This window comes from Mesoplodon bidens (genome assembly GCF_964165515.1).
Source record: "Mesoplodon bidens genome assembly, chromosome: 4".
Lineage (NCBI taxonomy): Eukaryota > Metazoa > Chordata > Mammalia > Artiodactyla > Ziphiidae > Mesoplodon > Mesoplodon bidens.
The window spans coordinates 104,154,921-104,176,478 of record NC_138160.1 but is presented as its reverse complement, the minus strand read 5'-3'; the positions used below and the strand labels follow the sequence as shown (position 1 = coordinate 104,176,478).

The window sequence follows — 21,558 nt, the reverse complement described above, 5'->3', positions numbered from 1 at the left end:
TTTATGATAAAAAACCAATACACAATTGTGAAAATTAACAAAGTGCACTAATATCACACTCAACTATCCTAAGAGTACCTCTCAGCTGAAAATGTCCAACAATTTAAATCTGGCGTAACTAGAATATCAAAGTCAACCTTCCTAAGAACTTCATTCACTGCATTGAGATAACGATTTCAACATATAATTAGGACGACTTTAATCTTCTCTAACCCCACGAAGTGTCATGTGGAAGTAGGATATTACTTCCCCTTGGACATTGTGTTTCCTCCTTTCACTATTGCAAACAGCTTTAAAGATGAATCTAGCTCAAGAATGTAAGTGAGGGGCTTTTCAAAGGGTCCACTAAGTTACCCACTAACTGGAGAGGAGGGTTAATATGGACAGAGTCTGGGTGGGTGGAAGGCTGATCGTGTAGTCCAAAACAAACTTCTTTGAAGTGTTATGTTCTATCTTTAAAAATCATGCAAAATGTTTATTGTATCCATATAGTTTCATGCTTGTTTTAATATACAAAACATGTTTTCATTTCTCACCACTGATTAACATTGTTGCCCCACAATGTGATATAGAAATTTCTACTCCAGAGTTCTGGCACAGTTCCATGTTCCAGGTCATATGTGTACCCCAGTTTGAGAATCACTAGGGTAGCTTAACAGAAGCACTCAGAGGACCTGACCTCTGATTGTTATCAAATTGTTCAAGTTATCCAACTTCAGATTTTCCTATCTGTTGAAAAGTGGTAAAAACCCTACTTTATTCTCCATAATGTTGCTGGAAAGATCAGAAGAGTCAATAGAATATTATTATTATTATTATCATCATCACCATTATCATCATCAAATGACTGGTTTGTTCAACAATCAGAACTTAGGTCAGGGTACAAATATGAAATGGTTCCATTTTTCTCAGTTACTGCTTTCAACTATGCAGCATTGAGTTTCCTTCTCCCATCCCTTTATGACAGCTTAGTCAGGCCCCACAGCTTTCTGATCACTTTCAGCTATTAAAATATCAGTTCAGTCCAATTTATTTCCAATTGAAAATTTTACCGCACATCTGTTTGAAATCTCATCTCCTCCCGCCCTCCCTGTTTCAGTGAAGTTCCCATTTAAGTAATTTAGATTGGGAAAGGAATGGGATCAACTGTTCTATTCCCTTTCATCTCTTCTTCCTCTCTTTTCTTTCTCCAAAGAATTGGGATCAAAGATGGAGAAAGACTGCAAGTATCCCTAACTCAGCAGATACAGGTGTGGTCCTCCCTTCTCTGTTGCTCTTTCTTGGTTCAAGATCCATCCATCCCTGATGCCCTCTGAGTGGCTCCCGGCTCAATGCTGAGTTTCTCCTGGGACACATGTGTGAGTTCTTGTTATGCTCACTAGAACCTGCTTGGAAAAGTACACATTTACGCAAATAAAAAGTATTATGTTGGCAGCAGGAACACATGCAAAAATTCGGGAAGTATAATATTGTGATTTATGCAAAATCGCATGGGATAACAGTTTTGTTGTACCACTCATGAAATGGTGTGATGCAGCTTGCTAGCTGCTGACTAGGGGAGCTGCTTGTGCTACGGCTTAGGGATGTGGGTGAGAAGTTAAGGGAGGCTTCTGTCTTCTCTGAATCTAGGCCATATGTTTAGAGCCTTTCTCTTAATTTAAGGAGGGGGAGCTGTAATTATTTTTATGTAATTTGTTGTGGTTGGTTCACTCTAACACAGTGAGGTAGGGAATAGTGTTATATGCTTCAGGTGTACTTGTAACATCAGCATTAAATAGAACTCTTGTGCCAGGGATATCTTTTAGCACAGAAGACTCTGTTACCATTTAGTGGGGTCAGACTTCTATGGGCCAAACACTCACCCAGAAGCCTGGGGAATTTCTCCACCAGACAGCTGAGTAGGCTGGCACCAGCTCTTCCACCAGTATTGGTTTCAGTTTTTCAAAAGGGAGCTTTTTAGAGAAAAACAAACAAAAACAAACCAAAAAAACACATCAGACATTACATAATAGGTGAAGCAAAGTCCCACAATGTCACATAATGTTTCTCAATGTCAGTGTTACTGTGGTGGGTCTTTCATCCCAGTGTCTACCATCTGTTCTATCCTCTACCCTTAAAATGGACCCCTGAAAGTCTGCTGCCCCTACTATGTGGGCACTGTACTGCTGGCATAGTCTTTGCAAAGCAAAACTGAGCAGCATTTTCTATTGGCCTGCAGCCCTTTCCACAGTTCCAGGAGTGTCTCCAGCTCTCTTCTGTCTCGAGTAGGGGGCATTCTCCCACCTTCTACTCTACACCTTGCCTCAGAGAGAGCCACTGTGACAACATACCATGACAGAGTGGCTCAAAGCTCATCTCAGCCTAAAGTAACCCCATGAAGCTTACTCCACATAGGAGAGAGTGCCAGAAATGTTGCTTTTCTTTAGACTCTTAACTTCAATCCGAAGCTCCTTTCAACAGCAGAAATTCCATTTCAGTCATCATTGGAGCTCCCCTCATCCATGCGCAAAATGTTGTGCAAAGGTGCTAAGGTTCTTACACTGAGTAAATATTGAGGAGGCCTTGAAAATTTTTGCCCTTGCTGGTCACTGCTCAGCTGTCTCTCATCCAAGCCCTTGAAGTCTAGTGAATTTGCTGATTCTATGTGAAATTAGGGGCATAAGAACCTGTGCCAAGGATGATAAATTGGGCCCTAACTCCTCACTTCCCTCCCCATTTCTGTCCCCTCCTGAGGGGTTGCCAAGAAGTGGAATGTGGGTCCCCACCACGTTCCCCTTCACTCCTCTCCTTCCCAGCCGAAGGCAACCTCTTCTCCTTTCCTTACCACTCTCTTTTCGCTGCCGGTCAGGGACGGCTATTAGAACCACCTGCATGAATTTAGGTTGGGAGTGGGGGATGAGGTGTGGTGTTGGTAACTAACCTGTGGCTGGCAGAAGTTTTGGTTTGGCTCCTGCAGTGGGTTGGTTTTTTTTTTTTTTCTTTTTCTTTAAACTGAAATTAGTTACCACCAGCATTTAAAAATTGAATCGGTTCACGTAAATATCTATAATGCTAGCTTCTGATGGAAATTTGGAAAACCTGACTTTTACTGCATGACAATACCCAGCTGGGGCAGAGAAGGGCTGTCCCTGCTTCTGTTCAGGCCAAGCCCAGCCCACTGCACTAGTTAACAGCACCTGCCTGACATGAGGAGTATCTGACTTTGGAAGGTTCCGCTGTGGTCTTTCACAAAAGGCAAGGAGAGGGGCTATATGGGGGGATATTACCCCTAGAACATAAATATAGGCATACGTGGGGGGGATATAGAGGATCTGGTTATTTCTGAAGAACCAGAAAAGGAACAAATCACACAATAATAGCAGAGTAAATTATCCCTCCACATTCACAATAAAAATAGCTACCATATTCAGAGATTTCATCACATCCTAGGCCCTTAAAAGAGGCAATGCCATTTAATCTTCACAAAAACCATGTGAGGTGAGGACTATTAACCCTGTTTTACTGATGGGAAAACTGAGGTTCAGAGCAAAGTAATTTTGGCTAAGGCACAAGGCTGATAGGTTGAGAAACTTGGAATGCAGGTATGTATGACTCTTTATTATGGGGCTCCATTGTGTCCACTACCATAGATATTAGTGGTCCTTCTTTAAGGGATTAAAGGCACAGAAATTAATGACCAAGTTGAATGAGATCAGACCCTAGATTGGAAGTCACCTTGACACTAAGTGAGTACTAGTTACTAGGTCTATTCCTGCTCCCTCTTCTAGAAGGAGGCTATTTTCTAAGCACGTCTTGAAGGTCAGGGTGGCACCATGCTTTTACAAATAGCAGTTATTCAATAGATATGTTAGTTTTATCAGTCCTTGGAGCTTGCCTTAAATTTTACTAAGTGTGAACGTGTGAGTATGTGGGGAGGGGACAAGAAGAGGCAAGCGGCTGAGGAAGGGGAACACAGCTCATGATCCCTCCTGTGGTGGCCACAGAAGTGTTGATAAGAAATATAGAGACATACTACTAGGAAAGTGGTTTGCTGGAATGTAAAATAGCTACAGAAAAAGAAAAGCTTGAAATGAGTCAAAATGCTTTGTTTGGTTCTGGGAAATCCCTAGAAATAGAAAGCTACCTAATATGATAAGCTTTTAGGTTGACAAACATGATTTCAGAATCAAGGATTTAATCAAACTTGTTAGTTTGAATTTGCATGTTTACAGTGTAATGAATCTCACATTATGTAATAGACACAAATTTTATATCTTATTAGCGCTTATGTATTTTGAAAGAGTATTGATACTTTATAAACTTATAACAAAATTTTCTCTCATGAATTTAAGCTAAAATACGATGATTTATGCAAGAACTGAAGTTATTACTGCTAAATATCACATATGAGAGGAAATTAGATTGTAGAATAACAGATAAGGAGGCTCTAGAGGCTGATAGAATTATAATTCCATTTCTAGGTGGGATAAATGAGAAATTTCATGTCATTAGTTTTGTAGTTGTAAAAACAAAAAAACCATGCCAACTAAGTTGATGACTTTTCATTAGCTGTGATGAGGTGATTTTAGAAGTAATAGTGTTGTTTGGGGGGAAAATCCAGAGAATGAGAACCATGTGAAAATTTTACCATGTGAAAAAGTTTCTTAGTTTAAGTCGATGATTTGTCAAATTTTTTTCTCACCTGAGATTATTCTCTGGCATTCAGCGATGGTTTACAATCCAGGTTTTCAGCCCTGGTGGATATCCTAAAGCAAAACAATGAGGTATATTGATGGCAGTTCCTAGTTCTTTTACAGCTACTATTTAAGGTCTGAGATTGTTCATATAAAAAAGTAACAATTAAATGGCATTTACTACATTTAAGTCCTGAACTAAGGCATCATCTATGCTACCACTGTATAGCTGAAAGTGAGGCTAAAACAGATAAAGTGACTTGCTTAAGGTAACCCAGCATGTAAATTGGCAGAAGAAGATCCCAAACTCTGATCTCTTTCCACTGGAGACCCTTAGTCTCATGCTTTGACCTCCCTTTTTTAGAGTTTAAGGCTAAGTAGTGTTTTACACCACTGATAACCTTGTATTTTGCTTGTTGTTGTTCATCTGTTTGCTAATATTCTTTGAGTATTGTCAATGTGGGCATATTTATTAGACTGCTCAACAGAGGATATGTTAAATAACGACATTGGTATTGCATCAACAAAATTTTGACAGTGGTAAACTCTATAAAATTACGCAGCCAGTTTCCTCAATGAAGAGTTTCAAGGAAAAAACAAAAGTGGAGGCAAGTACCTACAGATTAAAAGTGGCAAGAGATAGATCAACCAAATACATTGTGTTTTGGAACTTGTCTGGGTCCTGATTTGAGCAAACCAACTGAAAAAAATTATGAGACAATCAGGGAAATTTGAACAGTGTATATTTAATTGTATTAAGGAATTATTGTTAACTTTTAAGGTGTAATAATGCAATTGTGGTTAAGTATCTAATATTTTAAGATATTTAAAAATATCTTTTAGAGGTACATATTGAAAGAGATGAATTGATATGACCTTAGGGATTTCCTTCAAATCCCTGCTCCTCTGCAACAGATGATGATTGGTCTTTAGTTGACAATTTCTGAAGCTGCGTTCTGAGCACCTGCTGGTTCATTATATTATTCTACCTACTTTGGAGTCTGTTTGACATTTTCTTCAAGGGAATGTATTGTTCAGTGATGAACCCAAAGTAGATCACTACTTTGATTTTATTTTGCATAATGCTTTATATCAAGGAGGGCTCTGAAGGGGCCTGAAAGGGTCTTAGAAGTAGTGTGGTCTCCACATCCTCCTTTTTTTCGGGGCACAAAGCGGAGGTTGGGGTTGAGGGGGGTGAAGGAGTGGAGATTGTTCTCTCTTCCTCCTACCTCCCACCTATCCCGCCCAAGATCCAGTTTCAAACTAGGTGCCCTCCGAAAGATTTCTAATGTTTCCTAAAATAAAGGTTGAAGTTTGTGGGGAAGAAGGGGTAGAAAGGGGAAAATGTCGGTTTGCAGCTTTTAGATGCCTTCTTTATTCTGGACTTTGCTCATTACTTTGTCGTCAGGGGGTAGAAGAACTTATACCTTTTAATTCCCCGGCCCACGTGACAATGTTTTTGTTTTAGGGTAATTTTTACTGGACAGGAAATTCTCAGAGAGCTTACGTCACCGCCAACAGTTTACAGCAATTACCGTATTGACGCTACTTGTTTACAAAGCATGGAAACTTGAGCAGCCGCGCGAGGACAATTTTAGTTGATTTTAGAGTTCAGACTTAAATCATTATTTTTCTGTGACTTAACTTTTAAGCAGTGTTGACAATGGGGGCCTGAACAGAGCTAGTTTGTTTTTTGTTTTTTGTTTATTGTAATCTCTATTGATATATTTCCCAGGCTGTATCTAGGGCGTAAAGCAGAGAACAAATCCACTTTCGTTTCTGGGGAACTTCCGGAAGCGTTTACTGTAGTTGTGCGCCTGCGCAGTTGGTTTCCACCAAATTGCCCGCTTTCCTCCGTCCGGCTAGCAGGGGGCGCTGTGAGGTAATGGCTAGTCTTCTCCTCAGGGCTCTGGAGCTTTGCGTAAAACGGTAGGAGGCGAAGCGGGCTGAGGGGCGTTCTATCCTCGACTGCCCTGGTTTCTATGACCCTTTGTCCTCCAGCCTCGCCCGGGCTGTGGGCCTCCGGGCCTGGTTGCTAGGTGGAAGCGGGGAGCGGCGGTAGCCGCGGCGGCTACCCGGGCGTTTAAAAAGCTGCTACGCAGGCGGCAAAAAGTCCTCAGGCGGCGGACTCGCGTCTCCCTGGAAACAGGCCGGGCCGGGTGGCAGAGCGGCTTTTGAGTCGGGGCCGGGTTGCGGGTGGACTGGCGGCCCGGGGCCGGGGAGCCGGGCGCGCTGCAGGCGGACCGCAGAGCGGGGTCCGGGTGTCCCGGGGCGCAGGCGGGTGGCGGGAGCCTCGGCGTGAGTCCAGCCGGGGGTCGCGGGCTGCCAGCCACTCACCCGGGCTCCTCTTCCTCGCAGCAGACTCCGCCTGCGGGCCGCCGACCGCGACCATGGTCTCCAAGTCCGACCAACTGCTCATCGTCGTGTCCATCCTAGAAGGTGAGTGGCCCGGGGCTTGGCGTTTGCGACTGCTGCTTCCTGAATTTTAACAGAGTAGTATGGGACCGAGGCTTTGTTAACCTGAAAAACCCTGTCATCTTTGCTTGTGCCGTCCCCAGAGAGTTCTTCAGAGTTGTACACAGTGAGGTCTGTTGGCCAGTTGATTTAAAAATCCCCCAAGGGAGTATGAGAGCTCTTAGGGATAGGTGATATTTAGCGTGACTGGCCGTGGACCCAGAGAATGTTGGAAAAACGATTTCCATCAGAGGCAGCACGTCGATGACGTATATTATGAGCCGAAGGTGTGCCTGGAAAGCACTTTCTGTTCAGCAGTCTCCTGTTAGTACCATTGGTGAGAACTTTACTTTGACTCAAATACACGTTTCCTGCATTTTCAGAAGTGTTGCGATGGCTGTTCCCTTTACAGCTCTTGACGGGGGACGTAGAGGACTACAGTTGTCGAGAGGGTCTATTACACATGCCTCGAAGTTTGGTTTGTTGAATGAGTGACATTTGTTTATTTGGAGACTCACTGAGTGTCAGGCACTGTGCTGGGAATGGAAGAGTAAAATAGTCCTGGTTCTAAAAGCTAAGGGAGTAGCATGGAGAACAATAAACAATTCAAATAATTCATCATGATGTGGAAGAGAGAATGACCACCTCTGTCTGGGGAAGCTGGGAAAGGTTTCCCAGAGGAAGTGACTTTTATTTGGCTCCTACAGGATGATTAGAAATTTGTCAGGCGAAGAAAAAGGAAGGAAGGGCATTCCAGGCAAAGGGAAGAGCCAGTGGCGTGTTTAAGGTATAGAAAAACAAGGCATGTTCTTTGATTGCTTGAATTCAGTGTGGTTGGAGAGCAGGTTGCAGGAAAGTGGAGTTGATAGGTAAATTGAGGATAGGTTTTGAATAACATGACGCGAAGAGGTCATCTTGAGTGGTGAGAGGAATGGCTGGAGACCCCTGCCCTGCCGTGGGAGGTATCTTGTGGAGGCCTGGCACCATTTGGGTGGTGAGAGGAAAGAAAACATTACAAACCCAAATTTTGAGTTTTGGAAGAGAAGACTGACCAGAAGCTTTAGTGTTGGGGCAGATTTAACTGTTAGGTTACTGACTGTTTAAAGACATAGGACTGAAATCCCATTGTAATTTGGTGAACATAAGCTTTTGGACTTGGAACTGTGCCCATGCTATGAGGTAACAAATGTAAAGCACTCTCTCCCTTCAAGGTTGTAGGGTTCTGCCTCCTTGGGGAGATCAAATTAATGTGCAGGACATATGTTGGGATGTAATATAAATAAAATAAAAATAAATGATACGGGCTGTAAATGCACGTTTTGGAGGTGGGAGAGGATGATGTTTGAAGTGCCTTGAGTGGTAGGTAAGTTTTAGATAAGCAAGGATAGAAGAGAGTCATTCCGGGAGATTGGACAACCCAGGCCACTGTGGGATTGAGCATGGTGGGTGGAACAGTGAAGAGGTCAGCAAGGTGACCAGACCCAAGGAAGGTGAATATTCAGGAATATTGTGGTAAGAAATAAGCTTGTACAGATAGAGTGAAGAGCCCTTGGAGGATCTTGAAAGCCAAGGAATTTAGGTTTAATGTTCTAAAAAATAGGGAGCCAGTGTATATTCCTAAGTAGGAAAGAGGTTTTTTTGGCAAATGTACTTTAGTAGCAGCATGCAGGGAAGAGAACCTGGAGTCAGGAAGGTCAGTTAGGTGTTGCTACAAACATATCTGAAACTGGCCCACCGTCCTCCAAACTGTTCCTCCTCTTGTGTTTGTATTTTCATTCATTGTAACCATGCTGTTGCGTCAAGCCAAGACCTTGGGAGTCATCATCTTCCTGCATTCCCTCTCCATCCCCAACTTATAAATGGTCACTGAGTGTTGATTTTATTTTTAAAATAATAGGTGCTTCATATAAACTTTTAAATGAATGAGTTTCCATTGTGGGTGTCTTGTTTTGGGGCCGTCATTATCTACCTAATCTACTGTAGTAATCTTCTCAGTAGTCTGTTTCATGAATGTTTTCTTTTCAGAAAACACTTAGTGTCCACCTTACTGTCTGGGGAAACCTTTCTGAAGTGCCAATCTAATTTTCTTAAAATCCTTCGGTGTGCTGAGGGGTAAGGTCTGTACTTAAGAGTGGCGTACATGGCCCTATATGGTAGACCTGTTGCCTATCTTTTCAGCCTCATCTCCCCTCCTGCCATATGTTCATGTGTTCCCAGTCCTTCAGCTATATTGAGCTGCTTGCAATTTCTTGACCACATTTGTAGAAATGCCCTTTATTCAAAATAAAATGATTGGGTTTCTACTATGAGCAAACTTTGGGCCATTTACTGGATTCCAAGGATGAAAATGACAGCGTTTCTGTTCTCAAGGTATTCATTGTCTTTGGGACGAGGCAGGCACCTGTTTGTTCTATTACTTATCCTCTATTTTCAAGCTTATTGGAGGTTGTAGTTAGGATAGTCTGAAAATACAGGGTTTTTTTGACATATATGAAATTCCTTTGGGAAACTTAGTGATCTTGCAGAGCAGCTGAAAATGAGGTCCAGCGAGAGGCCTCCAATTAGCACTAATTGGGAGAGCCATGCCATATGTGGTAAGACTCTTAATAGGGAGTTTCAAATGAAAACATCAGGTTGAAACTCACAGGTTTGCAATCAAGCTCTTTCTGGCCAGCTTAATTCCTTACTAAGTGGCTTGTAGCAGGGTGAGTAGCAGCAGGGATGTATTTACTTAACAGTGGTTAAAACTCCCCTAACTGAAATCCCGCTCACCAAAATCCCCCTCACCAGACCTGTAACCATGTTGGCTGTAAGATTCTTAGTGCTTCTTTCTTAGTTTTTTAGCTTTCTGTTTTCAGTGTTTTAAGTTTGTCTCTTTCCACGAGACCCTCAATTCCTCAAGAACAAGTACTCTGTTTTACTTTTTGCATCCCGTTTTCTGGCGTAATACCCGACTTTGAATATGCCTTCAACAAACAGTAAAGGAATGAGGTCAGGCAGTACAAATGAACAGTAATGTGTAGGTAGAATATTTTAATATTTCTTGATAATATACAACATTGTCCTTGAAAATAACATGAATGAGTAAATGTGTTTATTTTCCTTTGGCTAATTTGTAAGGTATTCTTAACTGTGTTAGCAGGAAAATTAAGATGCAGGTAAATTTGTTTTTGCTAATTTATTTCTCAACTCTCCAGATGATTTAACTGTTCTGTATTAAGTACTGGTATCGTACTATCTAAAATTGGTGTAATCACATTTTTAACTCTTTAATTCAAATGTTATTAAGATCATTGCTGCTCACAGTGTGAACCAAGGACAACACCATGGACATCTCCTGGGATCTTGTTAGAAATGCAGACTCTCTGGCCCACCCCAGACCTACTGAACCAGAATCTCTCTTTTTTTTTTTTTTTTTTTTTTTTTGCTGTATGCGGGCCTCTGTTGTGGCCTCTCCTGTTGCGGAGCACAGGTTCCGGACGCGCAGGCTCAGCGGCCATGGCTCACGGGCCCAGCTGCTCCGCGGCATGTGGGATCTTCCCGGACTGGGGCACGAACCCGTGTCCCCTGCCTCGGCAGGTGGACTTCCAACCACTGCGCCACCAGGGAAGCCCCAGAATCTACATTTTAACAGGGTTCCTGGGTAATACATTGCACATTAGTATTAGAGAAGCACTAATTTATTAATTATAGCTTTCAATTTGACAAATGTTTTTTATGAATCATGAATTTGAGTGTATCTGTGAGTATGTGCTAGTGAGGTAGTTTATGGACTATACAAGTCAACCACTGTTAACATATGTCAGTTTTTAAAACACATGCTAAATGATCATATTTGATTTTTGTACACTTGTGGTTAACCTGTATGGTCTTTTTTTCTAGGTCGCCATTTCCCCAAACGTCCAAAACATATGCTTGTAGTAGAAGCAAAGTTTGATGGAGAACAGTTGGCTACTGATCCTGTGGACCATACTGACCAGCCAGAATTTGCTACTGAGTTAGCCTGGGAAATTGACAGGAAAGCACTTCATCAGCACAGGTGACTGTTATTTTCAATTTGTTTGGCTCTTTTTCAGTCTGTTATAAATAAATACATATAGATCTCTAAGTAGATAATAGTAATATTTGTTGAGTGGTTTTTTAATGTGTTAGGAAATTTGTAAGTACTTTGCAACAGTAATTCATTTAAACATCAGACTAACCCTATGAAGTAGGTATTATTTCCCCCGTATTACAGATGAGAAAACTGAGGCCTAAGAGGTTAAGTAACTTGCCTTAAGTCAGTCAGCTGGACAGTGGTAGAGCCCAGCAGCCAGTTCAACTTCAGAGCTAAGCTTTTAACCACTACACTTAGCTTAGCTTGCTTTTTTCTTTGCTAATGTCTGAGAGAATAAATATTCTAGAAGTGCCATCATGATGCCTACCCACTATTAAATGTGGGTTGGAATTCACTGTAATTTTTTTTTTTTTTTGCGGTACGCGGGCCTCTCACTGTTGTGGTCTCTCTTGTTGAGGAGCACAGGCTCCGGATGTGCAGGCTCAGCGGCCATGGCTCACGGGCCCAGCCACTCCGCGGCATGTGGGATCCTCCCGGACCGCGGCACGAACCCGTGTCCCCTGCATCGGCAGGCGGACTCTCAACCACTGTGCCACCAGGGAAGCCCCACTGTAATTTTTATTAATAAATTTATTGTATATTTTACCTGGCTTGCCAAGGATATATAGATATATATATGTAGTAATTATATAAGGTATTCTTTCTAATTTTACACTTGATTTTAGACCTTTAAATACTTTATTGGTATATAAAACATATGTAAAGTTATAGCTTCTTATTATTTCATGAACTATGATGACCAGAGCAGGCAAAAACACTAATATTTTATTTTAAAAAGAATTGAAAATATGTTTCCTCTGGGGAACATAGAATCTCTTTAATATTTGTTCTTTCTTAGTACTAAATGAAATAAAAGTACCAAGTTTAAAAAATGAAAGCAAGGAGAAATTTAATTTCTTCTATTGTTAGATTAGTCCATGGATTTATTTGAAAGGGTATCAAATTCCTAGAGGATATTAGAATTTTGTGTTTCATCTCAGTGACTTCTGGAATATCTGTTCAGACAGAGACTTGATATATTAGTGCCTGCCTTGGTGGTTGTGTATCTAATTGTGTTAGTGCAGAGTGGTACCACTCTGTATTTTGTAGACTGAGAAAATAACACAGATAAATTAAATATAGAAATGATGATCTTGTGCCAAGTGCAGGTTTCATAGTCATTCCATTAGATGACAGTGATGGCAAAATCCAATCAGCTTACTATATGAGTGAGCCAGTATAGGGGTTCCAGACTCAAAAGAAGCCATATTATACCAGTGAAGGTCATGCTTATATGACCTTATCATGTAATACATTGAATTGTTGTTAACTTAATTTTAATAATTTCTGATATTATGACATTTGATTCTTAAGTTTATTTCATTTTTTTAGCAACAAAGAGCTATAAGCATATGCACGTGTGTATTTGAAGCTTTATGTGTGTGTGACAGTCTAAGACAATTTAAAATCAATCTTGAAAATTCATGGTAATTTTTGACTTTAAAAGAGTTTTGTATATTACAGAAGTTTGAGAAACATTGATCTAGATGTTAGCTTCTTCGATGAGAGAGACTAAAATTTTTGACATGTTTTGTATATTACTTTAGTTGGTGTATAGATAAGTAGACATAATTAATAGTTCATGCCAGTTGAAGAGTTTTTCAGAAAGTATAGAATAGATATAGGTTATCCAACAAAATTATAATTGTCTTGATAGTAGTAGGCTGCTTTTTCAAAGCTAATAGAAAGTTCAGTATTAAGCAAAAGCGATTTTGTTTATCACATAAATTGTTATGTTGCAGGCTACAGCGTACTCCTATCAAACTCCATTGTTTTGCCTTGGATCCTACATCTTCAGCCAGGGAAACTATAGGTTACATTGTTCTAGACCTAAGAACTGCTCAAGAAACAAAGCAGGTACTGACCTTTTGATGTTTTGTTACTGATTATATAAACAGTTGGTTATATTCAATAGATAACAGATTGATAGAAAGGACATGGAATATTGGACCTAATAGATAATGGGCTTGAGCCAGTATGGTAGTTCTTAGTTCTTATGATGAACTTGATTTAGAGAATCCTGACCTTTTGGTCATTCTTTTGGCCTAGAACCATCTCTCTCAAAGAAACTTCTCTCTGAGTTCAAATCTGTGTTCAAGTTGCTATTACCTTTAACACGTTCAGCTCCTGCACTTAACCTTCAGAGGTGTGCCTCTTTTAGAGTTCCTTGCTTCAGTGGATGGTTACTACCCTCCTACCAGTTAGGCGAGCTAGAAATATAGAAGTCTTCCTTGACCCGTCCCTTTCCTGGCCTCCTTGGCCACCCTTTGCAGTTGGTTTTCCCTCCTGATCCATCTGCTATTCTGCATTTTCACACTGCCATCTCAACTTAAATCACTATCTGTCCTTCTTACCTTGGCTGTCTTAATAGTAGCCTTCTAACTGGTTTCCCTGCCTCCCGCCCCTTGCATTCCTTATGTAGTTGTTAGAGGAAGGGAATTTCTTGAAAAACACTTGTTATGTAAATAGTACTCCCACCACCGGAAGGAAGAACAACTCAGGGTCTTGATTCCTGTGTTTTTTGTTATTGAAAATGCTTCTTATGTCTTTTAAAATATCTTAGAACCTTTTTTGTGTGTTACTGACTTTAGAAATTCTAACTTTCAGTTTTTCCTAATGACTTTTCTTTGGTCCAACTTTCTTAAGAAAATAAAGTAAAAAAAAAATTCTTTTATTTTAAAGTCCTCAATTGATTTGAATCTTAAATTAGGATCCTGTGAAGAAAAATTTACCTAACATTTTTGGTACTGATAGCAATGATAGAGGCATACCTTGTTTTATTGCAGTTCACTGTATTGTGCTTCACAGATACTTTAAAAAAAATTTTTTTTTTTTTTAAACCAATAGAAGGTTTGTGGCAACCCTATGTCAAGCAAATCTGTTGGGGCTGTTTTCCAGCAGCATTTGCTCACATTTTGGTAATTCTTGTAATGTTTCAAACATTTTCATTATTATATTTGTTACAGTGATCTGTGATCAGTGATCTCTGATGTTACTATTGTAAAAAGATTATGACTCACTGAAGGCTCAGATGATGGTAGCATTTTTAGCAATAAAGTACTTTTTAAATAAGGTATGTACATTGTTTTTTTAGGCATAATGCTACTGCACACTTAATAGACTACAGGATAGTGTAAACATAACTTTTGTATGCACCAGGAAACCAAAAAATATGTGTGACTCACTTTATTGCAATAGTCACTTTATTGTGGTGGTCTGGAACTGAACTTAGAATATCTCCAAGGGTATGTGTGTATTTGCAAATGAGTCAGTCAACCTGGCCCAAATTTGGAATTATTCAAAAGAAACTGAACTGCCTTAAAAGAGGACTTGTTTCTTCTCCATCCTTAGGTACTCATCACCTCTCTGCCCCCAAGTCCTGAAAAAGGTTTTCCTTCTTTAAGCTTAGACCCTGAATACTTCTGCAGTTGCTTTGGTTAAGGAGAAGGTAAATCCTTTTAGGAGGAGGCTATCTGAGTTGAGATCATGCCTCTAAATGCTTTTGGTGTTCCTTTTCCCCTTGTCTAGTCCTTTAGGGCAGTTTATCATCGTATTGGTGAACAAAGTTAAGGAGAAATTTTTTTTTTTTTTTTTTTTTTTTTTTTTTGCAGTACACGGGCCTCTCCCGTTGCGGAGCACAGGCTCCGGACGCACAGGCTCAGTGGCCATGGCTCACGGGCCCAGCCGCTCCGCGGCCTGTGGGATCTTCCCGGACTGGGGCACGAACCCGTGTCCCCTGCATCGGCAGGCGGACTCTCAACCACTGCGCCACCAGGGAAGCCCCTGAGAAATTTTTAAAATTATGTTAGTTTTGGGAAAACCAAATATTGTCTTGTTTAATGTCTTCTGTTTGCCAGCAGAAGAAATATTTGAAGTTGGATAGTAGAATATTTGAATTTCAAGATAAATTGATTCTCTATAAATAAACACAAACAGAAGAGCCTAGATTTATTTTTCTGAGTTAATAACAAAAATATATCATAAATCCTGTGAACAGCTAAAAATCTTTTTTTCCAGGCTTATACTTAAAATTAGAAAATATCTGTCATAAGAAATACAGCAACAAACTGAGTTTTTGCCTTTAAAAAAACTTGGTTGTGGATTTTTTTTTAAATACCTGTGGGCTAGTTCACTCTGTTTTACTTTCAAACATAATTTGAATATAAAGCTGCAGTTTTTGGTTTTGATCACTATAAGCACCAGTTCCTATGCCTTTATATTACAGTGGTCAGAGTAAGAATGCTGTTTACACGTATTGAAATGGTGCCCCTTCACTAATGATACACGTGGTCTTGGGCCATGAGATTTTGATTTTGGTATTAGAATTCTTGAGGTTACCTTGCGGTTTGGGGGAGGAGGTGGCTATTCAGGTAATTTAGGATACCTCATTCTGTGAGAAACCCTTTCTATTTCAGTATCAGTCAAATACATGGTTCATAACCCAGAACTCTACCATTAGACCTTACTTAAGTATTTTGTTAGTATTTTTATTAACACTAAGCTTTTCATTTTCTGATTTGATATAAACAGAACAAAGCAGAAATGTGGCAGGCAGAAAATGTATAACAGAAAAAGTGAAAAATTAGGGGTTAGGAAATGGAAAATTGATAGTCTTTGTTGTTGTTGTTGTTATAAGGGATGAAGTGAGATTAGGGATATGAGTGAAGATAGAAAGAAATACACGTACCGGGTTTCCTCCTCTTTAATATATTATTACCTGTTGAAACATAGGAGTAGAAACAAGGAAGGCAATCTAAACTTATACTTAATTTTTTCACGAGGAAATTCAGTTAGTTTCCTAAGCAGGATTAATTTCTTTTGAGGAAAATGGGGGGAAAGAAAATACTTTAAAAGAGGAGAAAGTACTGAGAAACTACAGGAAATATATTTAGAACCTTATAAAACATTTCCCACTACTGTATATTTCCTATTAACAATTAAGGAGTTTTGCTTTTGTTTTGTTTTGTTGTTAACTCTCTAGGCTCCAAAATGGTACCAGTTGCTGAGTAATAAATACACCAAGTTCAAGTCTGAGATACAGATAAGCATTGCTTTGGAAACAGATACAAAGGCACCAGTGGATAGTTTTAAAGCAAAGGGAGCCCCTCCTCGAGATGGAAGAGGTTTGTACATCATCTCTAAGGTTATTCTCTGAGAAGTTATATCTGTGCACTAGAACTTGAGGAAGGGAGGGGAGGAGGTATTATAGGAAGATAAATGCAGGAGTGTAAACTGATCTTACTCTAGAGTAGCAGACAAATGTTGGGACCTTGTTACACATGAACACTTGTTGCTCTTATCTCTTGTTTACAAAAATTAGAAATAGGGAAAGATTGTCTTTTCTTTATTTGATATGTATAACAGAACAAAGCAGAATTTTATATTGTTTATAAAAATTGCTATTTAGGAAAATTTTCTTCCTAGGATGAGTGCAAGGACAGCCAAAAATGCTTATGCTGGTCGCTGTTAACTCAGCTTTAGTTTAAGAAAACCTTCTTTTTTTTTCCCTTTATTTTTTAATTAATAAACCTTTTTTTTGGAGCATTTTTTAGGTTCACAGCAAAATTGAGTGGGAAGTACTAAGTGTTCCCAGATACCCACATAAACACACAGTCCTCCCCACCACTATCAACATCCCCCACCAGAGTGGTACATTTGTTGAAATCGATGAACCCACATTGACACATCATTCTCACCCAGTGTCCATAATTAATATTAGGGTTTGTCCTTGGTATTGTACATTGTATAGGTTTTGACAAATGTGTAAGGACACATATCCATGATTGGAGTATCCTACAGAATAGTTTCACTGCCCTGAAGATCCTCTATGTTCTGCTTGTTCATCCCTCCCGCCCCTCTAACCCTTGGCAACTACTGATCTTTTTACTATCTCTGTAGTTTTGCTTTTTTCAGAATGTTGTATTGTTGGAATCATGTAGCATGGAGCCTTTTCAGATTGGATTTTTTTCACTTAGTAATATGCATTTAAGTTTCTTCTGTGTCTTTTTGTGGCATGATAGGTCATTTCTTTTTAGAGCTGAATAATATTCCACTGTTTGGATGTACCACTGTTTATTTAAACACTCAGCTACTGAAGGATATCTTGGTTGCTTCCAAGTTGGGGCAGTTAGGAATAAAGCTGTTACAGACATCTCTGCAGGCTTTTGAGCAGACCTAAGTTTTCAGTTCATTTGGGTAAATACCAAGGAGTGTGATTACTGGATCCTATGGTAAAAGCATGCCTAGTTTTATAAGAAACTGCCAAACTGTAAGAGTATATGGTAAGAATATGTTTAATTTTGTAAAAAACCAACAAACTGTCTTCCAAAGTGACTGTACCATTTTGCATTCCCACCAGCAATGAATAAGAGTTCTTGTTGCTCCACGTCCTTGTCAGCATTTGGTGTTGTCACTGTTTTGGATTTTGTTCATTCTAATAGATGTGTAGTGGTGTCTCATTGTTTTAATTTGCGATTCTCTAGTAATAAATGATGTTAACATCTTTTCATGTGCTTAGTTGCCATCACTATATCTTCTTAAGTGAAGTGTCTGTTCAGGTCTTTTGCCCATTTTTTAGTTGGTTGTGTGTTTTGTTTTGTTACATTTTAAGAGTTCTTTTTATATTTTGGATAACAGTCCTTTGTCAAATGTCTCTTTTGCAAATAATTTTTCCAGTCTGTGACTTGTCTTCTCGTTCTTTTGACATTGTTTTTAGTAGAGCAGTTTTTAAATTTTAATGAAATCCACCTCATCAGTTCTTTCATGCATTGTTCCTACAGTGTTACATCTAAAAGGTCATTATCATACCCAAGGTCATCCAGGTTTTTCCTATATTGTCTTTTTAGGATTTAATAAAGTTTTGTGCTTTACACTTTGGTCTATGATCCATTTTGAGTTCATTTTTGTGAAGGTTTTAAGGTCTGTGTCTGTATTCATTTTTTTACATGTGGATGTCCAGTTGTTCCAGCACCACTTTTTGAAAGAGTATCTTTGCTCCATTGTATTTCCTTTGCTACTTTGTCAAAGATCAGTTGACTGTATTTATGTTGGTCTATTTCTAGTCTCTCTGTTCTATTTCACTGATCTTTGTGTCTGTTTCACCAGTACCACACTGTCTTGATTACTGTAGCTTTATACTAAGTCTTGAGGTTGAGTAGTATCAGTCTTCCGACTCTGTTGTTCTTCAATGTTGAGTTGCCTGTTCTGGATCTTTTGCTTCTCCATGTAAACTTCGGAATCATTTTGTCCATGCCCACAAAATAATTTTCTGGGATTTTGATTGGAATTGCATTGATTGTATAGATCAAGTTGGGAAGGACTGACATCCTGACAATATTGAATTGTCCTATTAGCATAGAATATCTCTCCATTTATTTAGTTCTTCTTTGATTTTATTTATCACAGTTTTAGAGTTTACCTCATATAGATCTTCTATATGCTTTGTTAGATTTATTCCTAAGTATTTAATTGTTTTGGGTGCTAATATAAATGGTATTTTATTTTACTTTTTGATGGTACATTTTTAAGAAATTTTTATTTTATATTGGAGTATATTTCATTTACAGTGTTGTGTTACTTTCAGGTGTAGAGCAAAGTGATTCAGTTATACATATACGTATATCTGTTCTTTTTCAAATTCTTTTCCCATTTAGGTTATTACAGAACATTGAGTAGAGTTCCCTGTGCTATACAGTAGGTCCTTGTTGGTTATCTATTTTAAATATAGTAGCGTATATATGTCAGTCCCAAACTCCCAATTTATCCCTCCTCCCCACCATTCCCCTTTGGTAACCATGAGTCTCTTCTCTAAGTTTGTAAGTCCCTGTTTTGTAAATAAGTTTATTTGTATCATATTTAAAAAATTTTTACATATAAGTGGTATCATAATGCAAATGGCATTATTTCATTCTTTTTAATGACTGATATTCCATTGTATACATGTACCACATCTTTTTTATCCATTCATCTGTGGATGGACATTTAGGTTGCTTCCATGTCCTGGCTATTGTAAATAGTGCTGCAGTGAACATTGGGGTACATGTGTCTTTTCAAGTTACGGTTTTCTCCAGATACATGCCCAGGAGCGGGATTGCTGGAACATATGGTTGCTCTATTTTTACTCCATTCGTTTATTTTTGTTTTTATTCCCATTACTCTTGGAGATGGGTTGAAAAAGATATTCCTGCGATTTATGTCAAAGAGTGTTTTTCCTATGATTTCCTCTAACAGATTTATAGTATCGGTCTTACATTTAGGTCTTTACTCCATTTTGAGTTTATTTTTGTGTATGGTGTTAGAGAATGCTCTAATTTCATTCTTTTACAAGTAGCTGTCCAGTTTTCCCAGCACCACTTACTAAAGAGACTGTCTTTTCTCCACTATATATTCTTGTCTCTTTTGAAGATTAATTGACCATAGGTGCATGGGTTTATTTCTGGGCTTTCTATCCTGTTCCATTGATCTATATTTCTGTTTTTGCGCCAGTACCATACTGTTTTGATTACTGTAGCTTTGTAGTATCGTCTGAAGTTGGGGAGCCTGATTCCTCCAGCTCTGTTTTTCTTTCTTAGGATTGCTTTGGCTCTTCGGGATCTTTTGTGTCTCCATATAAATTTTAAAATTTTTTGTTCTAGATCTTCAAAAAATGCCATTGGTAATTTGATAGGTATTGCATTAAATCTGTAGATTGCCTTGGGTAGTATAGTCATTTTGACAATATTGATTCTTCCAATTCAAGAATATGGTATATCTTTCCATCTGTTTGTGACATCTTTGATTTGTTTCATCAGCGTCTTATAGTTTTCAGAGTATAGATCTTTGTCTTCTTAGGTAGGTTTATTCCTAGGTATTTTATTCTTTTTGATGTGATGGCAAATGGGATTGTTTCCTTAATTTCTCTTTCTGATCTTTCATTGTTAGTGTATAGAAATGCAAGAGATTTCTGTATATTAATTTTGTATCCTGCAACTTTACCTAATTCATCATTGAGCTCTAGCAGTTTTCTGGTAGCATCTTTAGGATGTTCTATGTATAGTATCATGTCATCTGCAGACAGTGGCAGTTTTACTTCTTCTCTTCCAATTTGGATTACTTTTATTTCTTTTACTTCTCTGATTGCCGTGGCTAAGACTTCCAAAACTATGTTGAATAAAAGTGGTGAGATGGAATGCTTTCAGCTGTTCATGATTGTGAATGGTTAGCTGTGGGTTTGTCATATATGGCCCTTATTATGTTGAGGTAAGTTCCTTCTGTGCCCACTTTCTGGAGAGTTTTTAATCATAAATTGGTATTGAATTTTGTGAGTAGCTTTTTCTGCATCTCTTGAGATGATCATATGGTTTTTATTCTTTAGTTTGTTAATGTGGTGTATCACACTGATTGATTTGCAGATATTGAAGAATCCTTTCATCCCTGGGGTAAATCCACTTGATCGTGGTGTATGATCCTTTTAATATATTGTTGGATTTGGTTTGCCAGTTTTTTGTTGAGAATTTTTGCATGTGTTCATCAGTGATATTGGCCTGTGTTCCTCCGTGGGTTTATCCTGCCTGGGACTCTCTGCGCTTCGTGGATTTGAATGTTTCCTTTCCCATGTTAGGGAAGTTTTCACCTATGATCTCTTCAGATCTTTTCTCGGGCCCTTTCTCTCTCTCTTCTCCTTCTGAGACCCCATGTAATAAGAATGTTGTTGCCTTTAATGTTGTTCCACGGGTCTCTTAGAATGTCCTCATATCTTTCCATTTTTTTTCCTTTATTCTGTTCCGCAGCAATATATCCACCATCTGTCTTCCAACTCACTTATCCATTCTTCTGCCTCATTTATTTTGCTATTGATTCCTTCTTGTGGATTTTTTGTTTCAGTTCTTGTATCATTCATCTCTGTTTGCTTGTTCTTTAGAACTTCTAGCTCTTTATTAAACATTTCTTGTATCTTTACAGTCTCTGCCTTCATTTTTTTTTGAGATCTTGGATCCTCTTTACTATCATTACTCTGAATTCTTCTTTATGTAGATTGCATATCTCCACTTCACTTAGTAGTTCTTCTGGGGTTTTATCTTGTTCCTTCATCTGGGACATACTCCTCTGGCATCTCATTTTGTCTAACTTTCTGTGATTGTGCTTTCTGTTCCACAGACTGCAGGGTTGTAGTTCTTGCTTCTGCTTTCTGCCCACTGGTGGATGAGGCCCAACTAAGAGACTTGTGCAGGCTTCCTGGTGGGAGTGACTGCTTCCTGCCCACTTGTGGGTGGCCTGGGTCTTGACCCTCTGGTGGGT

The 21,558-nt window shown here is 39.1% G+C and overlaps 1 protein-coding gene across 2 annotated transcripts in view; it reads left to right on the top strand.

Annotated features, from left to right (window-relative positions):
• The first annotated feature begins 6,765 nt into the window (after positions 1-6,765).
• The window catches only part of CEP120 (centrosomal protein 120), a 79,238-nt gene continuing 64,445 nt past the window's right edge, over positions 6,766-21,558 (top strand). The window contains exons 1-4 of one of the 2 annotated variants that reach the window (XM_081233274.1): positions 6,766-7,112; positions 11,010-11,166; positions 13,026-13,140; positions 16,265-16,406. In XM_081233274.1, coding sequence (XP_081089400.1) covers positions 7,064-7,112; positions 11,010-11,166; positions 13,026-13,140; positions 16,265-16,406 — 463 coding nt within the window. In that variant the 5' untranslated portion in view covers positions 6,766-7,063. The remainder of the gene's footprint in view (positions 7,113-11,009; positions 11,167-13,025; positions 13,141-16,264; positions 16,407-21,558) is intronic. The other variant, XM_081233273.1, reaches the window with a different exon arrangement.